Source organism: Cetorhinus maximus, chromosome 5, assembly GCF_964194155.1.
Source record: "Cetorhinus maximus chromosome 5, sCetMax3.hap1.1, whole genome shotgun sequence".
NCBI classification, from domain to species: domain Eukaryota; kingdom Metazoa; phylum Chordata; class Chondrichthyes; order Lamniformes; family Cetorhinidae; genus Cetorhinus; species Cetorhinus maximus.
In genome coordinates, this window is record NC_135883.1 from 168,367,056 (window position 1) to 168,389,388 (window position 22,333).

General features: G+C 46.1%; 1 protein-coding gene across 1 annotated transcript in view; it reads right to left on the minus strand.

Annotated features, from left to right (window-relative positions):
- Window positions 1-22,333, minus strand: part of LOC144681151 (dynein axonemal heavy chain 8-like) — a 1,659,468-nt gene that overhangs the window by 1,129,036 nt on the left and 508,099 nt on the right. The window contains exon 17 of the mRNA XM_078542878.1: window positions 20,420-20,536. Coding sequence (XP_078399004.1) covers window positions 20,420-20,536 — 117 coding nt within the window. The remainder of the gene's footprint in view (window positions 1-20,419; window positions 20,537-22,333) is intronic.

Consider the following 22,333-nt stretch of genomic DNA (forward strand, 5'->3'; position numbering starts at 1 on the left):
AAGAGGCCCCAAACCCCCGAAAATGGAATAAGTTTTTGGCTGTGCAGCGGCAATCCAATGGCATGTGAGACCATGGTGATCGTGGTCACAAATGGGATAAGGTGACTTTGGAAGGTGGTGGAGAGGCTATTCTTCAAGGGGACGAGGGTCCCTCCTGTACGACCCAGACATCAGAGTGTCTCAGTCTGTGAATGAGCAGTGTTGCAGCATTAACGATTGCAGCAACCATCAGTGGTTTGGATGGTGGGCACACAGAGTGGATGGGACTGTGGACCTCAAATACCTGCCCGCTGGACCCTAGCCTCACCGCCCCCGGCTGCCCTGGCCTCCTGCCTCCTGCCCAGCTCCATGGCCTGCTCCTTGAATGGGGTGAGGCGCTGGAGGAGGGAATGCCCGCCACCAGTCCTCAGGCGCTCCCGGGCATTGTGGTTACTTTTTGCCTGCAAAACACATAAGAGGATTTATTGGGGCAGGTTGCTCATGTACTCAGCACGCACATGCCGCGCCCCAACCACAGTGGGCCATCTGAGGCTTCCAGCGGCTCCTGTCCGCACTACTAGTGATGATTCCCCAGAAGATAGTATGGCTGGTCCCAAACCCCTCCCACAACGGTCCCCTTGGATACATTCTGCGTCCATCACTTTGAATAGCACACGGGTCCTAGTGCCCATGGAAAGGAGGATCAAATAGGTGCGGCGCTGATGCCAGCAGATGGGACTTGCCCAAAAGACCTTGAGGCACCCCTTGGACCATGTCATTACCATCAATGTGACAGGTGTTGGAGTTCTGAGTATGTGTCTACCGGCCTCCCCCGCAGCTTTCCCCCAAACTACTCAAATGCCACAGAAACCAACATATGCTGTGCAGAAAGCCCTTCTTCTCCTCAACCACTAAGGCTGATGTAAGCATTGTCAGTACCCATTTGTTCACCCAGCGTGCGACAGATGCCCTATGCAGTAATGGCAGCCATACATGGTGGGGTGGGGGGGGGTGCAAAGGCTAAGGCTGCCTTCTGCCTCAAATAGCCCAGAAAGACATGGTACTCACCCGTCCGGAGCGCGGCAAATCATTGAAGCGTTTTCGGCACTGGATGCCAGTGCGTCTGACATCATCGTGGGCAATTACAACCTCGCCCACCTCCTCCCACGCCTGGCAGGTAACATGGGGGGCCCTCCTCCTCCTATCCTCAGGATACAGAACATTACGTCGCTGGACCACCTCTTCCAGGAGGACAGCAAGGCGTGCGTCCGAGAATCTGGGTGCACAGTGCCCCCCCCGCTGGCCTCTCCTCGAGCCTGCCCCCCTCCTCCTCCACCTCCTCCTCCTGTGCCCTCCTTTGAGCATTTCTACCTCTCTGAGTGGCCATGGTGCACTGCTTCAAGCAGGCTGCCTGGCCACTGTTTAAACAGGCTGTGCGCTCCACATTGGAACCAGCAATCTGAGGCCGCCCGCCCTCGCGACTATTTCCCCGTTCTCCACGGGAGTTGCAAAGCCGCGGTGCAGGCCTTAATTGGCCCACCAGCGGAAAATGGCGGTGTGGCCCGTTTCACCAGTGGCAATCGGCCACCCGCCGTTGAGTCGGTCGGGCCCGCCCGACCAACGAATGTAAAATTCTGCTCATAGAATATCTTGGGATTTTCCCTATTTTTACCAGCCAGAGCTTTCTCAGATCCCCTCTTTGCTCTCCTAATTGTTTTCTTAAGCTCCACCCTGCACTTTCTGTTCTCCACTAATGCCTCCGCTGTTTTGCTCACCTTGTTCCTGCTGAAAGCCTCTCTTTTCCTTCTCATCGTATCCTGAATATCTCTATTCATCCATGGTTCTCTGGGCTTGTTACTCCTTCCTGTGTTGAGCCTGTACCCTCCCCATTTGCTTTTTGAATGCCCTCCACTGCTCCTCTGTAGATTTCCCCACAAGTAGCTGTTCCCAGCCTACCTTGGCCAGATCCTGCCTTATTTTACTAAAATCCGCTCTCCCCAATCCAAAACATTTTTTGCAACTTGTCTATTTCTTTGTCCATAACAAGCTTAAATTGTACCATGTTGTGGTTGCTATCACTAAAATGTTCCCCCACCACCACCTCAGCCATCTGTCTGGCTTCATTCCCCGGAATTAGGCCCAGCACTGCGCCATCCCTTGTTGGACCCTCTACATATTGACCTAAAATGTTCTCCTGTACAAATTTCAAGAAATCCACTCCATCCAAGCCCCTTACAGTATGTCTATCCCAATTAATGTTGGGAAAGTTGAAATCCCCTAATATAATTACCCTATTGTTATTGTTTTTACACACCTCCACAAATTGTGCACATATTTGCTCCTCAATTTCCCACTGACTATCTGGGGGTCTATAGTAAACACCTAACAATGTGGCTGCCCCTTTTTTATTCCTAAGCTTTACCCACAAAGCTTCATTCGATGCCCCCTCCAAGATATTATCTCTCCTTACTGCAGTAACTGACTCCTTAACTAATAATGCAATGCCTCCTCCTCTTTTACACCCTCCCCTGTCTCACCTGAAGATCCCGGAATGTTGAGCTGCCAATCCTGCCCCTCCCTCAATCACATCTCAGTGATGACTACTATATCACAATTCCACATGTCAATCCTCACCCTTATTACCTGTAATACTCCTGGCATCAAAGTGGAGGCCATCCAGCCTTGCCTTACTCCCTTGAAACTTAATGCAGCTGTACTCCCTCTGACTTGATTGTTTTACTGTATTATGATGTGTCCCTATTCTGCTAACATTCTGTGTCCCCTCCTCCTGCCGAATTAGTTTAAACTCCTCCCAACAGCACTAGCAAATCCGTCCGCAAGGATGTTAGTCCTGCTCTGGTTCAGATGTAGACCTTCCCGCTTGTACAGGTCTCACCTTCCCCAGAAATGGTTCCAGTGATCCAGGAATCTAAAACTATCCCTCCTGCACCAACTCTTAAGCCATGCATTCATCTGCGCTATTCTCCTATTTCTGAGCTCGCTAGCACGTGGCACTGGGAGTAATCCAGAGATTACAACCCGATCGGTCTTGCTTTTTAGTCTACTGCCTAACTCCCTGAATCCTTGATGCAAGACTTCATCCATCTTTCTACCTATGTCATTGGTACCAACATGTACCATGACCTCTGCCTTATCACCCTCCCCCTTCAGGGTTCCCTGCAGCCGTTCAGTGACATCCCAGACCCTGGCACCAGGGAGGCAAGATACCATCCTGGAGCCACGTTGACGGCCACAGTAGCACCTATCTGTTCCCCGCACTATAGAATCCCCTATTACTATTGCTCTTCCTCCCCTGAAGAGTCGACTCCTCTGAGTTGAGTGAGTTCGAATCAAATGTTGGCAGTAAAGACAATGGCTGAACAATGGACCACCTTCAAAGAAAAATTATCACAATCAATGTCAAGGTATATTCCCTTGAAGGGGAAAGGTTGGACAAATAAATCCACAGCGCCCTGGACGACGAGATAGACAGAGGTAAAGATGAAAAGGAAGAATTGTGCGTACAACAGAGATGTCAGGTAGAAAATACAATGGATAATCAGGCTGAATATAGAAGGACCAGTGGTGAAGTGTAGAAAATAATAAGAAAAGCAAATAGAGAGCATGAAAAGAGGCTTGCAGTGAACATAATAGGGAATCCCAATGTCTTCTATAAGCATGTAAATAATAAAAAGGTGGTAAAAGAAAGAGTGGGGCTGATTAGGGACAAAAAGGGAACTTGCATGTGGAGGCTCGTGAAATAGCGGATGTGTTGAACAAGTGCTTTGCATCTGTCTTTACAAAGGAAGAACTTGCTACCCATGCTGAGGTGAGAGAGGAGGTAACCAATACAGAACTAGAAGAACTTACAATCAAGAGGAAGGAGGTGCTCTCTTTACTTAAAATAGATAAGGTACCAGGACCGGATGAGACGTATCCAAGGGTATTGAGAGAAGTGAGAGTGGAAATTGCAGAAACACTAGTGATAATCTTCCAGTCTTCCTTAGACACAGAGGAGGTGCCAGGGGACTGGAGAACTGTGAATGTTACACCCTTGTTCAAAAACGGGTGCAAGGATAGAGCTGGCAACTGCAGGCCAGTCAGTTTGACCTCAGTGGTAGGGAAACTTCTGGAAACTATAGTAAGGGATACAATCAATAATCACTTAGACAAGTACAGGGTAATTAAGGAAACCCAGCATGGATTCATCAAGGGAAAATCATGTTTAACTAACTTGGTGGAGTATTTTGAGGAGGTAACAGAAGGTTGATAAAGGAAATGCTGTTGATGTGGTGTATATGGATTTTCAAAAGGCATTTGATACAGTGTCACTTAACAGTCTTGTGAGCAAAATCCTAGGTAATGGAATAAAAGGGAAAGTAGGCTTTTGGATAAGAAATTGGCTGAGTGACAAAAACAGAGAGTAGTGATAAATGGTTGTTTTTCAGGTGGGAGGAAGGTTTGTGGTGGAGTTCCTCAGGGGTCAGTGTTGGGACTCTTCCTTTTTCTAATATATATTAATGACCTACACTGTGGTGTGCAGGCCATGATTTCAAAATTTGTAGATGATACAAAGGTTGAAAATGTTGTCAACTGTGTCTTCAACTTCAAAAGAACATAGACATATTGGTGGATTGGGCAGACAAATGGCAGATGAAGTTCAATGCAGAGAAGTGTGAGGTGATTCATTTGGCAGGAAAGATATGGTGAGACAGTATAAGGTAAGGGGAAATCCTCTAAAGGAGGTGCAGGAACAGAGGGTCCTCGGTGTATACATACATAGGTCATTGAAGATGGCATGGCATGTTGAGAGAGTAGTCAATAAAGCATATAATATCTTAGGCTTTTTTAATAGGGGCATTGAGTACAAAAGTAAGCAGGGCATGTTGAACTTGTATAAGATACTAGTTAGGCCTCATCTGGAGTATTGCGTCCAGTTCTGGACACCATACTTGAGGAAGGATGTGAAGGCATTGGAGAGAGTACAGAGGATATTCACAAGAATGATTCCCAGGATGAAGAACTGTAGTTGTGAGGATAGATTGGAAAGCTTGGGACTGTTTTCCTAGGAGAAAACAAGGCTGAGAGGAGACTTGATAGAAGTATTCAAGATCCTGAGGGGTATGGACAGGGTAAGTAGTGAGAAACTGTTCCCACTCAAGAGAACATCAAGAATGAGAGGGCACAGATTCAAAATAATTGGCAAAAGGAGCAAATGTGGTGTGAGGAAAATTTTTTTTCACCCAGAGGACAGTTGGGGTCTGGGACACTCTTCCTGAAGTGTGGTAGAGGCAGGTTCCGTCGAGGTCTTCAAAAGGTAATTGGATTGCTACTTGAAAAAAGAGAATGTGCAAGGTAACAGGGATAAGGCAGAGGAGTGGAGCTAGGTGGAATGTTCTTTCAGAAAGCCAGTACAGACTCAATGGGCCAATTGGCCTCCTTCTGCCACTGTAAAGATACTGTACTATTGTGATACTATGAAGCTTTTACAGGATTATATTTATAGGTTTGATGCCTGTGGAATAAAGGATCACCGCTGGAACTTTTGTGAGTTCTGTGTGCTTAAATTTTGCATTAAAGTAAGAAATAGCAAGGTTATAAGTGAGGTCAGACTGAGAGGGAGTGCAAAAAGGTCTAAATCTAGGTTTACAGTGCATGTATATAAATGTACAAGTGTGGTAAATAAGCTGGTGAGCTACAGGCACAAATAGCCAAATGAGAGTATGTTGTGGCAATAATGAAAACCTGGTTCTAAATATTCCTGGATACAAGGTGTCCAGAAAAGTTAAGGAAGGAAAGAAAGGAGGAGAGATGGGAGTATTGATTAAGATGAATGTTAGTGTTGGAAAGAGAGGATATAATGGAGGAGTCAAGGACAAAATCTATTTGGTTAAAGATGAGAAACAATGGAAATACCCTTACACTACTGGATGTAGTCTATAGGCCTTCGAATAGTGGAAAGGATGTACAGGAACAAATTTTCAGGGAAATTACAGAGAGGTGCAAAATCTATAGAGTAGTGATAATGGGAGACTTTAATTATCTGAATAAAGACTGGGAAGGTAACAGTGTAAAAGATAGACAGGAGGAAGAATTTCTCGAGTGGATTCAGGGGAATTTCTTGAGTAGTCTGTTTCAAATTCAACATAAAATGTGGCATTACTGGATTTGATTTTGAGGAACGAAGTGTGTCAAGTAAATCAAATGTCAGTGGGGAAACATTTAAGGAACAGTAATCATTGTAGTGAGGTTTAGGATAGCTATGGAAAAAGCCTTGGATACATCTCATCCGGGCCTGCGGATTTATCTACTTTTAAGGACGCTAAACCCGCTAGTACCCCCTCTCTCTCTATGTTAATTTCCTCTAATATTTCACAGTCCTTCACACAGATGTCTATACCTGCATCGTCCTTTTCCATTGTTAAGACTGATGCAAAGAATTCATTGAAAACATTCATTGTACCCACATCTTCTGGGTCCACACACAGATTAGGTTCTTGATTGGTAAGGGGATCAAAGGTTATGGGGAGAAGGAGGGAGAATGGGGTTGAGAAACTTATCAGCCATGATTGAATGGCGGAGCAGGCTCGATGGGCCGAATGGCCTAATTTCTGCTCCTATGTCTTATGGTCTTATTACCTCTATGGTCCCTAATTAGCCTACTCTTTCCCTAGTTATTCTCTTGCTCTTTATATGTTAAAAAAACATTTTCCTTTATTCTACCCACTAATGCTTTCTCATGCACTCTCTTAGCTTTCATAATTTTCTTTTTAAGCTGCCCCCTGCACTTTTTATACTCCTCTAGGGGCTCTGCCATATTGAACCCTCAGTATCTGCTGTAAGCTTCTCTCTTTTTCTTAATCCTAACCATTATGCCCCTTGATGCCAGGGTTCTCCAGACTTGGTCCCCCATTTTGTCTTTATGGGAACATATTTGCCCTGTACTCTTGCTATTTCCTCCTTGAATGCCTCCTACTGCTCTGACACAGTTTTATCTGCAAGTAGCTGCTCCCAGTCCACTTGGGCCAAATCGTACCTCATCTTAGTAAAATTAGCCTTTCCCCAGTTTAGAACTTGCCCAATCTTATCGTTTTCCATAACTATCCTAAATCTAACTGAGTTATGGTCACTATCTCCAAAATGATTCCCTACTGGTGTGCCTTCTATGTGCCCAGGCTCATTTCCGCAAATTAGGTCCAGAACTGCCCTCTCCCTTGTTGGGTTTCCTACGTACTGGCTAACAAAGTTCTCCTGGATGCAACTTAAGAATTTTGCTCCTTCCCTACCATTCACACTAAAACTATTACAGTTAATATTTGGGTAGTTAAAATCCCCTACTATTACTGTCTTATTATTCTTACACTTTTCTGAAATTTGATTCCTTGCTTGATCCTCTATTTCTCCTGACTGTTTGGGGGCTTATAGTACACACCCAACAACATGTTTGCCCTATTTGTGTTTTTTACTTTTACCCATTTGGCCTCATTTAATGATCCTTCCAAGATATCATCCCTCCTCACTTCTATAATTGATGCCTTGATCAATATCGTGACCCCCTCCCTCCTCTTCTATCGCCCTCTCTATCTCGTCTGAAAGATGAGAAGGATTAAGGACAGCGAGCAAGGATTTGTTATAAGCAAATTATAGAGTCATAGAGGTCTACAGCAATGAAAAAGGCCCTTCGGCCCATTAAGTCTGCACCGGTCAAACAAATACCTAACTATTCTAATCCTATTTTCCTGCAGTAGGCCCATTGCCTTGTATGCCATGGCATCGCAAGTGCCTAATGTTTTTAAAAACAGTATGTTAAACTGAGGTGATTGATTTTGCTGCTGTAATTTGAGACAATGGTGTAATCGTAATGTCACTTGACAAGCAATCTACAGGCCCAGGCTAATGCTCTGTGGACAAGGGTTCAAATTCCACCATAGCAGCTGGAGGAATTTAAGGTCAATTAATGAATAACTCTGGAATTGAAAACTAGTCTCAATAATAGTTACCATGAAACTATCACATATTATTGTAAAAACCCATCTGGTTCACTAATGTCCTGTAGCGAAGGAAATCTTCCATCCTCACATGGCCTATGTGTGACTTCAGATCCACAGTAACGTGGTTGAGTCTTAACTGTCCTTTGACATGGCCTAGCAAGCCACTCAGTTCAAGGGCAATTAGGAATAGACAACAATTACTTGCCATGCCAATGACATCCATGTCCATTAAAGAATTTAAAAAAATAATTGTTGAGGTTAATGCGGTGGATGAGGTATTTGTGTAGACTTTCAAAAGGCATTTGATAAATTGCCACATAACGGTCAGCCAAGTTGAAGCCCATGGAATACACGAGACACTGACAACGTGGATACAAAGTTAGCTGACAGGAAACAAGAGACTAGTGGTGAACGGTAGTCTTTTGGAGTGAGGAAAGGTATGTAAAATGGCTCCCAGGGGACTGGTGCAGCGTTCACTGCTTTCCTTGATATATGTTGATAACCTGGGGTATATCAAGCACAATTTTAAAATTTTCAGATGACAGAAAACTTGAGATATAGGGCAGTATCTTAGGCTCGGCGAGCAGGGGTGGGGCCCGCTCGCCAAGGCGTCAAATGATGCACGGTGATTCCGGGCGTGCGTCCCGACGTCACCGCGCGTCATTCAGATTTTCAGTTTGGTGGGCACGCACCTGAGTCGGCTGCATGCCCGTTGGACTGTCAAAGACCTATTAAGGTCAGTTAACTATCAATTAAAGCAATAAAATGAGCTGCCCGTCCAACGTTAAGGTTGACAGGCAGGCGAAGAGCCCAGGCGGCCTTCGCATTTTTCATGGAACCTCATCCATAGCGGGATGAGGTTTCATGAAAGTTTTTAAAGTCTTGTAAAAATTTTTAATAAAATAGACATGTTCTAGCTCATGTGACAGTTTTATATGAGGTGACATGTCTTAATTTTTTTTTTTCCCTTTATTACATTTTTCTGAACTTAAACTAATTAGCATGCACGAAAGAGCACAGGCCCAGACTCAGGTAACCCCCCTCCGCCCGGACAGGGAGCGCACAGCGCATCTGGGCGTGCGTCATGCTGGGCGGGCCTTAATTGGCCCGCCCACATAAAATGGTGGCGCCCAGCCAATCGCGGGTGACAATCGGCTGCATGCACATCCGCGTCCACCCCCGCCCAACTTCCCCCAACGGGGAGAAAATTCTCCCCAACTATGAAGAGGATAATGATAGTGATAAAATGAAGGGTAGAATTTTGAAGGGGTACACGGAGTTCTGAGGAAACCTACACTAATTGTTGAAGGTGGCAGGGAAGTTTGAAAAAGTGGTTAAATAGGCATCTGCTGTCCTGGTCTTCATTAATGTAGACATAGCATGTAGAAGCAAGGAAGATATGATGAACTGGAGTATTATGTTGAATTGTGAGCACCACAATTTATGAAGGACATGAAGACTTTCGAGAGGGTGCTGATAATGTTTGCGGGAATGGTTCAGAGATGAGAGACTTCAGTTTTGTGGATAGACTGGAGAAGCTAGGGTTGTTCACCTTAAAGAATCAAAGGTGGAGAGGAGATTTTCTAAAAGGATCTAACAACATGAGAGGTCTAGACATCTTAGGTGGAGAGAACCTGTTCCTGTTGGCAGAAAGGTCAAGGACCAAAGGCTGAGACTGTAGTAGAGGAAAATTCAATTGTCACTTTCAAAAGGGATAAGCACCTGAAGAGAAAAGGAAAACTTGCAGGGCTATGGGAAATGGACAAGGGAGTGGGTGTAGCTGAGTTGCTTTTGCAGAGGACCCACACAGACACATTGGGCACATAGGGCAGAATTTTCCCCCCATTGGAGGGGGGGGGAATTCAGGAGCAGGTGTGTGGAGGCGTGGGGGCGCGCCGCTATTTTATGTGGGCAGGCGCATGAAAGAGCGCACTCATCTCCCTGAGGCTAAGTGCTGCCTGAGGGAGATCAGCTCCACAATAAAATATCTTAAAAACAGAAAAAAAAAAATTCCCTAACATATCCCCTCATGTGACACTGTCACATGAGTTGGGACATGTCCATCACTTTTAAATACACTTTTATTACATTTTTAAAAACCTACATGAAACCTCATCCAGCCCATGGATGTGGTTTCATGCTTTTATGCTCCCGGCCTGCCGCCGACCTTAAGGTTAGATGGGCAGGTCCACTAATCGTGTTAATTACTTTGTCAATGGCCTCAAAAGGCCATTGACAGGTTGATGGGTGCACAGCTGATTCGGCTGAGCCCCCACCAACCTGAAAATTGAAATGAGGCAGGGTGACGTCGGGAGTTCTGCCCGACGTCATCCCGGGTCATTTTACGGGTCGGTGAGCGGGCCCCGACCCCTGCTCGCCGACCGGGAAATCCTGGCCATAGTCTCCTTCTGTGTTGTTACCATTCTGTGATTTTTTTTTGTCCAGAATGATGGACAAGTCTAACCTAGCCAACTACCAACCCATCAGTCTACTCCCAATCATCAGGAAAGTGATGGAAGATGCCGCCAACAGTGTTATCAGGCAGCACTTACTCACCAACAACCATTGCTTCAGAAGTTCTACAGGGAAGTGTGCTTGGTCAAACTTTTGGTCATCCATCCAAATAACTCCCTATGTAGCTCAGTGTCAAATTCTGTCTGATAATGCTCTCGTGAAGTGCCTTGGAACATTTTGCTAGATTAAAAACTTTATATAGATGTAAGTTGTAATGCTGCTTGAGCTCAGGATTTGAAATCCGTGGTAGGTCTTTTCTTTGGTTTTGTTGCATGTGTGCTTTTAACAAGAAATTCAATAATTTGAAAACCCTTATCTTACCATCATGTGAAAGCAACCAGGTGGCACGATAATAATAAATTGTGGAAGTAAGATGCAGTATTAGCTGAAAGAAATAGCTTAAGCAAATACCAAGAAAAGTGGCAATCAACAAATTGGGAGAAAAATAGAAAGCAACCAAGGGATACAAAGAAAATGTAAAGCACTGCAAAAATACAAATTATGAGAGTAGTTAAGCAAATTGTGGCCCATCAAAAACAGAAGCAGGAGATACTGTAGTGGACATCAAGGTAGCATTGCGTTTTTTTAAACTTATCTTATTGATTCAGGCAATGTGGGCAGTGCTTGCAAAGCCAGCATTTATTGCCCATTCCTAAATGTCCTTGAAAAGGTTATGGTGTGTCAACTTCTTGAATATAACTGAATGGCTTGCTAATTCTTAAGGTCAAGAAGAGTCAACCACATTGCTGTGGATCTGGAGTAATGCATTGGTCAGACTGGCTAAGGAGAGAAGAATCCCTTCCCTAAAGGACATTCTATCCATTACCACAGCACAGCAAAAGGATAAAATATCAGTGAGAGAAGGAAAACAAGGAATAAATCAAGAGGAGTAAATTTACTGTGTTCAATATTAGCAAAAAAAAAGGTAGGGCTAGATTTTCCTATCTCGCCAGTGGGGGGAGGGTCATTGTGGCAGGTGGGACTGGAAAATTCGGAGTGCGGCCAAAAGTCAGTCTACCACCAGTGGGAAAATAGTTTGCAATTTTTTCCTCCAGAATTTTATGGTGGGTTGGGTTTCCCGCTGCACCATGTCGGAACTGTATTTGTATGCCTTTACATCTCATGAATGCTCGTTAAAAACCCAGCTCACCGGAATCACATCCCCACTCCCAATCTACTTGCTCTGCTGGCAGATATTTAGACCAGACCAATTCACGACTGGATATAAATGGCATGCACTTGATGACCTGCACATAATTTGCGACTTCGAGGTTTGTAACTGCAGCATTTGCCAACCTTTCATCACGCTGCTCTGACTCCGTGCCAATTGACTGCTCAGGCAAGACCAGTGGGAAGGGAAGGGGGAGAAGGCACACGCTAGAGGGGTGTTGGGAGGGTTGCTGGAGCACAGGAAGAAAGGAGGGTGGAAGGCACATTCTTGACTGGAGAGGGGGGTGCGGTGAGACTTGATGACAGAAGCCTGGAAGGGCAGGGATGGGGAGAGACACAAGACACAAGTAGTGGGTGATTGGAGGAAGGGAGGGAAGAGGTGGAGAGAGGCACGTGACATGATTGTGGGTGGGGAGGGGGTGGGTTAAAGAAAGATGGGAAATAAGTCTGAGACAGTCCAGGGCAGTGTGCAGCATTTAGTCAGGGCCATAAAATAAAGGCAGTCCTGGGGCAGTGAGCACCATGCATCATGGCAAACATCTCTTGGTCCCAGTCCAGGGAGGGGGAGGGCCTGCCTCTGCTGTGAAGGTTGTGCACAGCATGGTGTGCAGGGCATGGTCAGCCCCTCACAAATTTGGGTCCTGGGGTTTGGTGAACTGGTAATGGGTAGCAGATGGCACAGTCACAGTCAGGGGAGGCATCTGCAGCTTGTGAATGGAGAAGTTTTTTTTAATTCATTCACAGGATGTGGCTTCACTGGCTGGGCCAGCATTTATTGCCATCCCTAGTTGCCCTTGAGAAGGTGGTGGTAAGCTGCCTTCTTGAACCACTCAGTCTATGTGGTGTAGGTACACTCACAGTGCTCTTAGGAAGGGAGTTCCAGGATTTTGACACATCGACAGTGAAGGAACGACAATATATTTCCAAATCAGAATGGTGAGTGACTTGGAGGGGAACTGGTAAGTAAGAGAGGGGCATTTGATAGTCTCAAGTGGGGGCGCAGTCTCGGAAGGTCACTGTGCGTTGGGCCTCAAGATGGGGAAAGTGAGGTCGACATGGGGCATGGGGACATCCATGGAAAATGGTTCAGAGGGAAGCACAGGGATATCTACTAGAATAACAATGGGCTCCAGGGTTAAAGGGGGAGGCAGGAGAGCGATCGAAGGGAGGGAAACTTGCACATGATGTTCTTCCAGGACAATAGAGGGACTTGGACAGTGACAGGGTGGGGTGGGGTAAGTGGGGTGTGGGGGATTGGTGTTTGAAGCTGTCCTGTAGCTGAAGCAGAGCAGCATCATTTTGACTGCTGATGTAATGACGCAATTGAAAAATAAACTTGGAAAAAAATCATCAGGGGAGGGGTCTGAGGGCTTGTGGGAGGAGTCGACTGCTGCACTTTTGGGTTGATTGAAGGGGCACCCTTAAGAATTATTGTTTCAGGATACGGAGAGTAAGGGGGAGATATTTATGAAGACTCAAATGCCAATTGAAGGATTTACCTCAATTCATAGGGTGCATTCCTGTGAGAATCTGTTAGGGCTTGGTGCCAAAAGTAGGTTGGGTATGACTGGCCATTTGTCCCTCTCAGGGGAACGTGAAAAGGTCAGAAGGACCGAACTATAAAGGGGCCATGGATAAAATACTTATGCAAAATCCTCTAAATAACCCTACACATTGCAACTGAGAGGTTCAGGCTTTCCACAGCTCAACGCTTGCAGTCATTAAATGAGTACAAGGCTGGGCTCTAGTCTACTCCAAAAGAGGCAGCATTACGGTGCCCTGATAGCACCTGATTGTACTCATCCAGATCCAACCTCCCTTGTGAATGCGCCTAGGCGTAGTGAGGGGAGTTGGGGGGGTGGAAGGGAACTCAGCAACCAGTGATCCTTAAGACTATGCTATAGCTGCAAGGGGGGATCTGGGAATGGAATGTCTGGCCTGAGGGCAGCCCAAGGGCTTCACAATGACTCCCTAGCTTTGTGATGGAAGGTGATCATTGCAGAGTAAGGATCAATCACGTCTCTCAACTATTTTTCCACAGAGACAAGGAGAAGTGCAGAATGCAGACAGCAAGCAATCCTGCCTTCTTCACAGTTTTCATGAAACTGAGGAGGAGAAGAAGGGCCCGTTGCCATCAAGCGGGACAAAGGGAAGAGCCTCGCCCTGAGGAACATGGGCCTGCGGGGACCCATGAAGACTCAGAAGTTGAGGAGTAGAGACCAAATCCACTGAGGCATTTGGTGCGACCCAGATGTACCAAAGCTGCCTCTCGTCTTTGCGGATGAGCGAGACTCAGTGCTGAAGATGCCTTCACTAGTTAAAGATACGGTGGCTCACATCTGCCAAATTCTTCAGGAGGATCCGATGCCACATGGACTGGAAGGCCGTCCATTGCCAGTGGCTCTAAAGGTGACTACGGCATTCAACATTTTTGTGGGTGGCTCTTTCCAGGGCACCAGTTCTGTTGAAGGGTCATGTGGACTCGAAATGTCAACTCTTTTCTTCTTCACCGATGCTGCCAGACCTGCTGAGTTTTTCCAGGTAATTCTGTTTTTGTTTTGGATTTCCAGCATCCGCAGTAGTTTTTTGTTTTTATAAGGATGGTAGATTTCCTTCCCTGAAGGACATTAGTGAACACATATGGCATTAAGAGCTTCCAGGCAGTCACTTGGATTTATCAATAGAAAAGGCTTCCACTCTCTCAATGTGCAACTGATCTGTAATCACCAGAAACAGATTATGCAGGCCTATGCAAGCTCACACCGCTCTTCCATCTTGAGTCATTTGCAGATGCTACAGACCTTCGAGGCCTCTCAGCGCATTCAGGGTTGGCTCGTTTGTGATAAAAGTTACTCCCAAAAGATGTGGCTGATGGCCCCCTTTTGGTCACCACAGAGTGCTTCAGAGGAGAGGTACAATGCAGCTCATTCTGCAACTTGCTCCTTGATTGAGCAGACCATTGGCATTTGAAGATACGTTTCAGAAGTCTGGACTGGTCAGGCGGCCCACTCCAGCACTCTCCCCAGAAGGTCCAAGAATTATTGTGGTTTGCTGCGCTCCATACAACCTGGTGCTCCAATGGTGGGATCAGTTGCCACATGGAGAGATGGAATGACTGTGCATCTCCTCCGATGAAGAGGTTGCCGAAAGGGATGACCTCAAAGGGGGCGAGGATGTTGGTGCCCCACAGGAAGAGGTCATAGCACGAGGCAGTTGTGCCCATGAGGCCCTTATAGCGACAATGTTCCAGGGCAATGAAAATGACTAACTCATACAAATCCCTTTCACCTGTTCCCTCTATGTAACGTGGACATTAACACTTTCTTTGAAACATAGAAACATAGAAAATAGAAACAGGAGTAGGTCATTCGGCCCTTCGAAAATACATGGCAGATGCAATATAACGTGGATAAGTGTGAAGTTATCCACTTTGGTAGGAAAACAGAATGGCAGATTATTATTTAAACGGTGATAGATTGGGAAATGTTGATGTACAAAGGGTCCTGGGTGTCCTTGTACACCAATCACGGAAAGCAAGCATGCAGGTGCGGCAAGCAGTTAAGAAGGCAAATGGTATATTGGCCTTCATTGCAAAAGGACTTGAGTACAGGAGCAAGGATGTCTTACTGCAGCTATACAGGGCCTTGGTGAGACCACATCTGGAATACTGTATGCAGTTTTGGCCTCCTTACCTAAGAAAGGAGATACTTGCCATAGGGAGAGTGCAGCGAAGGTTCACCACATTGATCCTGGGATCGCAGGATTGTCATATGAAGAGAGATTGAGGAAACAATCCTCACTGGATCCCTGCATCCAGTCTGCCCAATCCTTTCAGAATTTTAAACGTTTCAATGAAATCCTCTCTCATTCTTCTAAACTTCAGTGAATACAGGCCTAGTCGGCCCATTTTCAAGGCAGCATTTGACCGAGTGTGGCAGCAAGGAGCCCTAGCAAAACTGGTGTCAATGGGAATCAGGAGAAAAACTCTCCACTGGCTGGAGTCAAATCTAGCACAAAGGAAGATGGTTGTGGTTTTTGGAGGTCAGTCATCCCAGCTGCAGGACATCACTGCAAGCGTTCCTCAGGGTAGTGTCCTAGGCCCAACCATTTTCAGCTGCTTCGTCAATGACCTTCCTTCCATCATAAGGTCAGAAGTGGGGATGTTTGTTGGTGATTGCACAATGTTCAGCACCATTTGCGACTCCCCAGATATTGATGCAGTCCATCCATGTCCAAATTCAGCAAAACCTGGACAATATCCAGGCTTGGGCTGACAAGTGGCAAGTAACATTTGCGCCACACAAGTGTCAGGCAATGACCATCTCCAACAGGAAAGAATCTACCTATCGCTCCTTGATGTTCAATGACATTACCATCACTGAATCCCCCACTAGCAACATCCTGGGGGTTACCATTGACCAGAAACTGAACTGGACTAGCCATATAAATACTGTGACTTCATGAGCCGGTCAGAGGCTAGGAATCGTCAGACGAGTAACTCGCCTCCTGACTCCCCAAAGCCTGTCCACCATCTACAAGGCACAAGTCAGGAATGTGATGGAATACTCCCCATTTGCCTGGATGAATGCAACTCCTGCAACACTGAAGAAGTTGGGCACCGCCCAGAACAAAGCAGGCTGCTTGATTGGCACCACATCCACAAACATTCACTCTCTCCACCACCAATGCACAGTAGCAGCAGTGTGTACCATCTACAAGATCCACTGCAGGAATTCACCAAGGCTTCTTAGACAGCATCTTCCAAACCCATGACCGCTACCATCTATAAGGACAAGGGCAGCAGATAGATGGGAATGCCACCACCTGGAAGTTCCCCTCCAAGTCACTCACCATCCTGACTTGGAAATATATTGCCGTTCCTTCACTGTCGCTGGGTTAAAATCCTGGAACTCACTTCCTAACAGCACTGTGGGTGTTCCTACACCACATGGACTGCAGGGTTCAAGAAGGCAGCTCACCGCCACCTTCTCAAGGGCAGCTAGGAATGGGCAATAATTGCTGGCCCAGCCAGCGAAGCCCACATCCCGTGAATGAATTAAAAAAAAGATGACTAGGTCTATTGTTCTGCATTGTGCAGGTGGAGAGTGGAAACTACTATAGGGATAAGGTTTCGCCATAAATGCGGTCATGACACCATGCTGCAGGCTGCCATGAAAGGCTAAGGTTCTCAAATATTGCTTAACCTATAACCCACAACCAAACCTAACAGATATTACATGGAGACCATTGAAATATACAATGGGTTAGAATGACTCCAATGTGAGTAGCCAATAAAATCTATAATATCCACAGAGGACAGACTTCAGCGCAGCTGTATCAGGAGAATAAACAAAACTGCAAAATCTATACTCATGATGCAAGTCTTACATATGAATTGCCCTACCACTATGCTGGTAGCTTTGTTCATATCATTCCTTTGGACAGAAAGGCGACTTACTAAACTGAGAAAGGCGACTTACTGAACTGAGATTGAGTGAAACACCACAGACTTGAGGGACGCAATGAGTGATAAGTGAAGAGCGAAGAAAGACATCTGTTACACTTGGATGACCTCGGAGCATTACATTAGGTAGAAGAGCCATTCACTGGATGAGACTTTCAGAAAAGCAAAATATATTTATATGTGTAAAGTCTATACAGTGAGTTAACACCTGTGCCACCATTGTGCTCCCAGTAGTGCTTAATTTTCCTAACCCCACTGCTACATCTAGGTACATCCCCGATATCTGTTGCAGAAGTGAAGGCAGGATGTGAATTGCCACTCCCTGTTGTCTGTGATGATCTTGGCGGGTGATCGAGGCCTGGAGGGCCCTGGCCTGCATTGGTTCTTCTGCTGTGGGGCAGGTGCACCCTACTCAACCTGGCCAGCTGGAGTTGCTGGGGTAACAGGGAGAGGATATTTGGAGCAGCTGGACAGTCTTGGGGTGTCCTGACTAGTTTGTCCCAGGATGTTCGGCTGATGGAACTCCAACCTGTGGGTGCCCAAGGGCCCCTCCCTGACTCCTTGAAGGGAAGGGGCTCCTGGACAGAGATCGCCCACTCTCGCCTAGCCACTCATTGATCCCGCTCATGGCTACAGTGATGATGTGCAGGTCCAAGCACATATCTGGCAAAAAACTGCTGGACCAGGGTTTCCATGGCGGAGGCCACCCTTCCAATGGTGACCTCGATGTGCTTGCATGTCAGCGCTACGACATTAGACAGATCATGGAAAGAATACTCCATCCTCTGTTCTGATATGATGACGGCCTCTGAAAACCCCTCCTGCTGTACCCCTGCCTGTCTTTGGAGCTCTCACATTTCTCTGAGGGCCAATTTCAGAGGCTCGTCATCAGACTTGGACTCAGCAGGAGCTTTGCATGCAGCAGTACTCCATGTATTGAAGACCTTGGCTGTCACTACCTCTGCCTGCTTTGGAGACATTTCTGTGCTGTGCTCACCAGATGTTGACCCCTAGCATGCTCTAGAATTAGGTCCCACCAAAGTGTTTGTCTCTGCGCTGGTGGAGGGTGCAGGTGAAAGCAGTGACAAGTCTTCATCAGATGCTTCCCCAGCTCCTCATCTGAGGCGCTATGGGGGCTGGGGCTGATGGGCTGGCTGATGGTGTTCAGTGGCCTTTTCTTGCTGGTGGTTGTAATAGAGGGAAGAGATAATTAGTGATTGACTAGGGAGTCACCTACATTAAAAAGCACTCACAGGGTCAGCAAGTGGGCTATGATTCCTGGATGGCCCCTCACTGTCTTATTGGGAGATGGCGATCTCACCTTCAGCACGGGAACAGTCCTTGTCCTTGCCAGCCAGTTCTGCTGCCTACTCCTCAGAGGAGTTGAGTGGCCTGAGCTCCAGAATCCACACTCTTGTCTGGTATCTCTCCCCCTTGTTGTGGGCGATCCTGTCCTGCATAAAGGCAGATGGACAGACTGTGAGCAGAATGGATGCAAAAGCAAATAATAAGCATGCATGCCTACTGTGTGTGCTGAGTTGACCTATGTGAGGCTATGTGAAGATGGGACTTGTGCAACATGCCACAAGAGATTAAGATGTTAAAGTGTGTATGAAAGAATCAGTGCTGATATTCCTTGTGCTGGTAGTGCGTGAGATCCCTGTGGACTGTAATCCTGCAAATGCCTGATGGCCTTATGAGAGCGGGAGTTGAGAGTGAGGAAAAGGTTGACTTCCCGTGGTGGAGCAGATGAGATCATTCAACCTTTTTCTGCACTGGAGAGTGGTCCTCTTCTTCCAAGGTCCACAGGTGACCTCCTTCCAAGCCTGCATGGTGAAGTTGGTGGTCCTCCGGCTCCCATCACAGAGATAGAGGACCACCCGCCTGTCCTGGCCTGCCAGGAGGAGTGTCTCCATTAACCTATCACTGAAATTCGGCACAAAGGGCCTGCCTCTTTGGGGGACCATCACTGGCCACAATAAGTCCTGGGCTGCAGAGAATGAATATGTGTGGGGGTGCCACAGCTGGAGTACTGTGTGCAGTTCTGGTCGTCAAATTATAGGAAGGAAGTGGTTGCACTGGAGGGGGTAGAGAGAAGATTCGCCAGGATGTTGCCTGGGATGAAACATTTAAGTTATGAAGAGAGGTTGGATAGACTGGGGTTGTTTTCGTAGGAGCAAAGAAGACTGAGGGGCGACCTGATCGAGGTGTACAAGATTATGAGGGGCATGGACAGGGTCGATGGGGAGCAGTTGTTCCCCTTAGTTGAAGGGTCAGTCACAAGGGGACATACGTTCAAGGTGAGGGGCAGGAGGTTTAGGGGGGATGTGAGGAAAAACTTTTTTACCCAGAGGGTGGTGACAGTCTGGAATGCGCTGCCTGGGAGGCTGGGGGAGGCGGGTTGCCTCACACCCTTTAAAAAGTACCTGGATGAGCACTTGACACATCATAACATTCAAGGCTATGGGCCAAGTGCTGATAAATGGGATTAGGTAGGTAGGCCAGGTGTTTCTCACGTGTCGGTGCAGACTCAATAGGCCGAAGGGCCTCTTCTGCACTCTGTGATTCTGTGATTCTGTGTCATTTAAATATGGCAGCCAGAACTTCGACCAGATGAGGTATGGCGGGGTGGATGAATCCCAGCCTGCCCCGCCATGAGATTTGACGAGTTGCTCATTTATGCATAAATAATAAAGTGACAAGCGGGCAATCTGGCATGGCCACCCACCCCGCTAGCCAGTTGGAGTCGTGCCAACGTTCCCGCCCACCACCGCGCTTAGTCTCCCAGGAAGAAAATTCTGCCTGTAACTTGGAAACTAATAATGCAACTTAAGTTAGACAGGTCTGTCGGGCCTGATAATTTTCACCTGCAGTTCATGAAAGGACATAAATGAGGAGACTGTAGATGTGTTAGCTTTAACCTTGCAAAGCATTTTTGTTTCAGGAGTTAAGCCAAATGGTTGAATATTTGCTTAACTCACTCATAAACTATATATGAACAGTCAGGCTGCAAATTTCCTATATTTACCTTATTTAAAAAGAGACCTTCAAAATATTAATGCCCTTTTTGCTTCTTAATCCCCTCCTCCACCCCCAGAGGGCAACCTGGTTTGCATATGGAGGGTGAAATAATGAGAAGAATTGATTGCTATAAAAATACATTGTAATTACAAGCTGCCTTTCATCTGACGCTTGCAATACCTTGTCACTAATTCCCAAATTTAAATGAAATGTCCTGTTCCCACTATCCTTATCCTTCAGTTTAATAAGTATTTGTAAAGTTTTTGAGAAATCTACTTACTGTCTTGAGCAATGCAGTCAACTCATCTATGGCTGTGCCCACATCAGAGAAGAATTGGTCATGTGTTATTGATGACCAATTCAGTGAAGTAATTCCTTGTCTCAGAATTGATTCAATCTAAAGGAAAGAAACAATGGACCACGCATGTGAAATTATCAAGAGGAATTCTCAACCAAATATAAAAGCTGTTATAAAAACAAAAACAGAATTACCTGGAAAAACTCAGCAGGTCTGGCAGCATCGGTGGAGAAGAAAAGAGTTGACGTTTCGAGTCCAATGACCCTTCAACAGAACTGAGTGTAGTTAGGAGAGGGGTGAAATATAAGCTGGTTTAAGGTGGTGGGGGGCGGGGGGAGAGAAGTTGAGGGTGGGGTGGTTGTAGGGACAAGCAAGCAGTGATAGGAGCAGAGAATCAAAAGATGTCATAGACAAAAGGATCAAAGAGGTGTTGAAGGTGGTGATATTATCTAAGAGAGTGTGCTAATTAAGAATGGATGGCAGGACACTCAAGGTACAGCTCTAGTGGGGGTGGGGTGGGAAGACTGACAGGGCATTACAGGTATAGATTTAAAAATAATGGAAATAGGTGGGAAAAGAAAAATCTATATAAATTATTAGAAAAAACAAAAGGGAGGGGGAAGAAACGGGGTGGGGATGGGGGGAGGGAGTTTAAGATCTAAAGTTGTTGAATTCAATATTCAGCCCGGAAGGCTGTAAAGTGCCTAGTTGGAAGATGAGGTGCTGTTCCTCCAGTTTGCGTTGGGCTTCACTGGAACAATGCAGCAAGCCAAGGACAGACATGTGGGCAAGAGAGCAGGGTGGAGTGTTAAAATGGCAAGCGACATGGAGGTTTGGGTCTTTCTTGCGGACAGACCGCAAACTGGACATCTTCCTTCTGTCCTAACTTTTAATATTACATTTTAGATTTGGCTGGTGCAATGGGTTAGTTTTCCGACATGCCATCAGTGAATGTATGGGGTGAGATGAGAGTGACTGACTGTGAAATTAAGGCAACAATTGGCTGATAGTAGCATCAAGGACCCCAAGCAAAATTGAAGTGAGTGGAAATTTGGGGGCAAACTCTCCACTACTTGGAGTCATACCTAGTACAAAGGAGAAGATAGATGTGGTTGCTGGGAGAAAATCATTTCAGTCCCAGGTCATTGCTGCAGGATGAGATAGGAACAGGGCAACAGGAGTAAGCTATTCAATCCGTCAAGCCTGCTCAGATCATGGCTGATCATCTACCTCAACACCACTTACCTGCACTATCTCCATTGATGTTATTCGTCTCCAGAAATCTATCGATTTCCACCTGCAACATGCTCAATGATTGAGTTTACACAGCCCTCTAGAGTAGAAAATTCCAAAGATTCACAACCTTATGAGTGAAGAAATTCCTCCTCATCTCAGTTTTAAATTGCCTACCCTTTATTCTGAGATTATGTCTCCTGGTTCTAGACTCAACAGCCAGGGGAAATATCTATCTACATCCACCCTGTTATGTCCTGTAAGAATTTTGTAAGTCTGAATGAGATCACCTATCATTCTTCTAAATTCTGGAGAATACAGGCCCAGTTTCTTCAATCTCTTCTCATAACACAATTCTGCCATCCCAGGGATTAGTCTGGTGAACCTCGAGTACGGCATGTTTATCCTACCTAAGATAAGAAGACCAAAACTGTACACGATACTACAGGTGTGACCTCACCAAGGCTCTACAATCGCAGCAAGATATTTTTACTTCTGTACTCAAATCCCCTTGCAATGAAGGCTAACATACCATTTGCCTTCCTTATTACTTGCTGCACCTACATGCTAGTTTTTAGTAATTCATGAACAAGGACACCCACGTCCCAATACTGCCCAACCTCTCAACATTTAAGAATTACTCTGTATTTCGGTTGTTTTCTA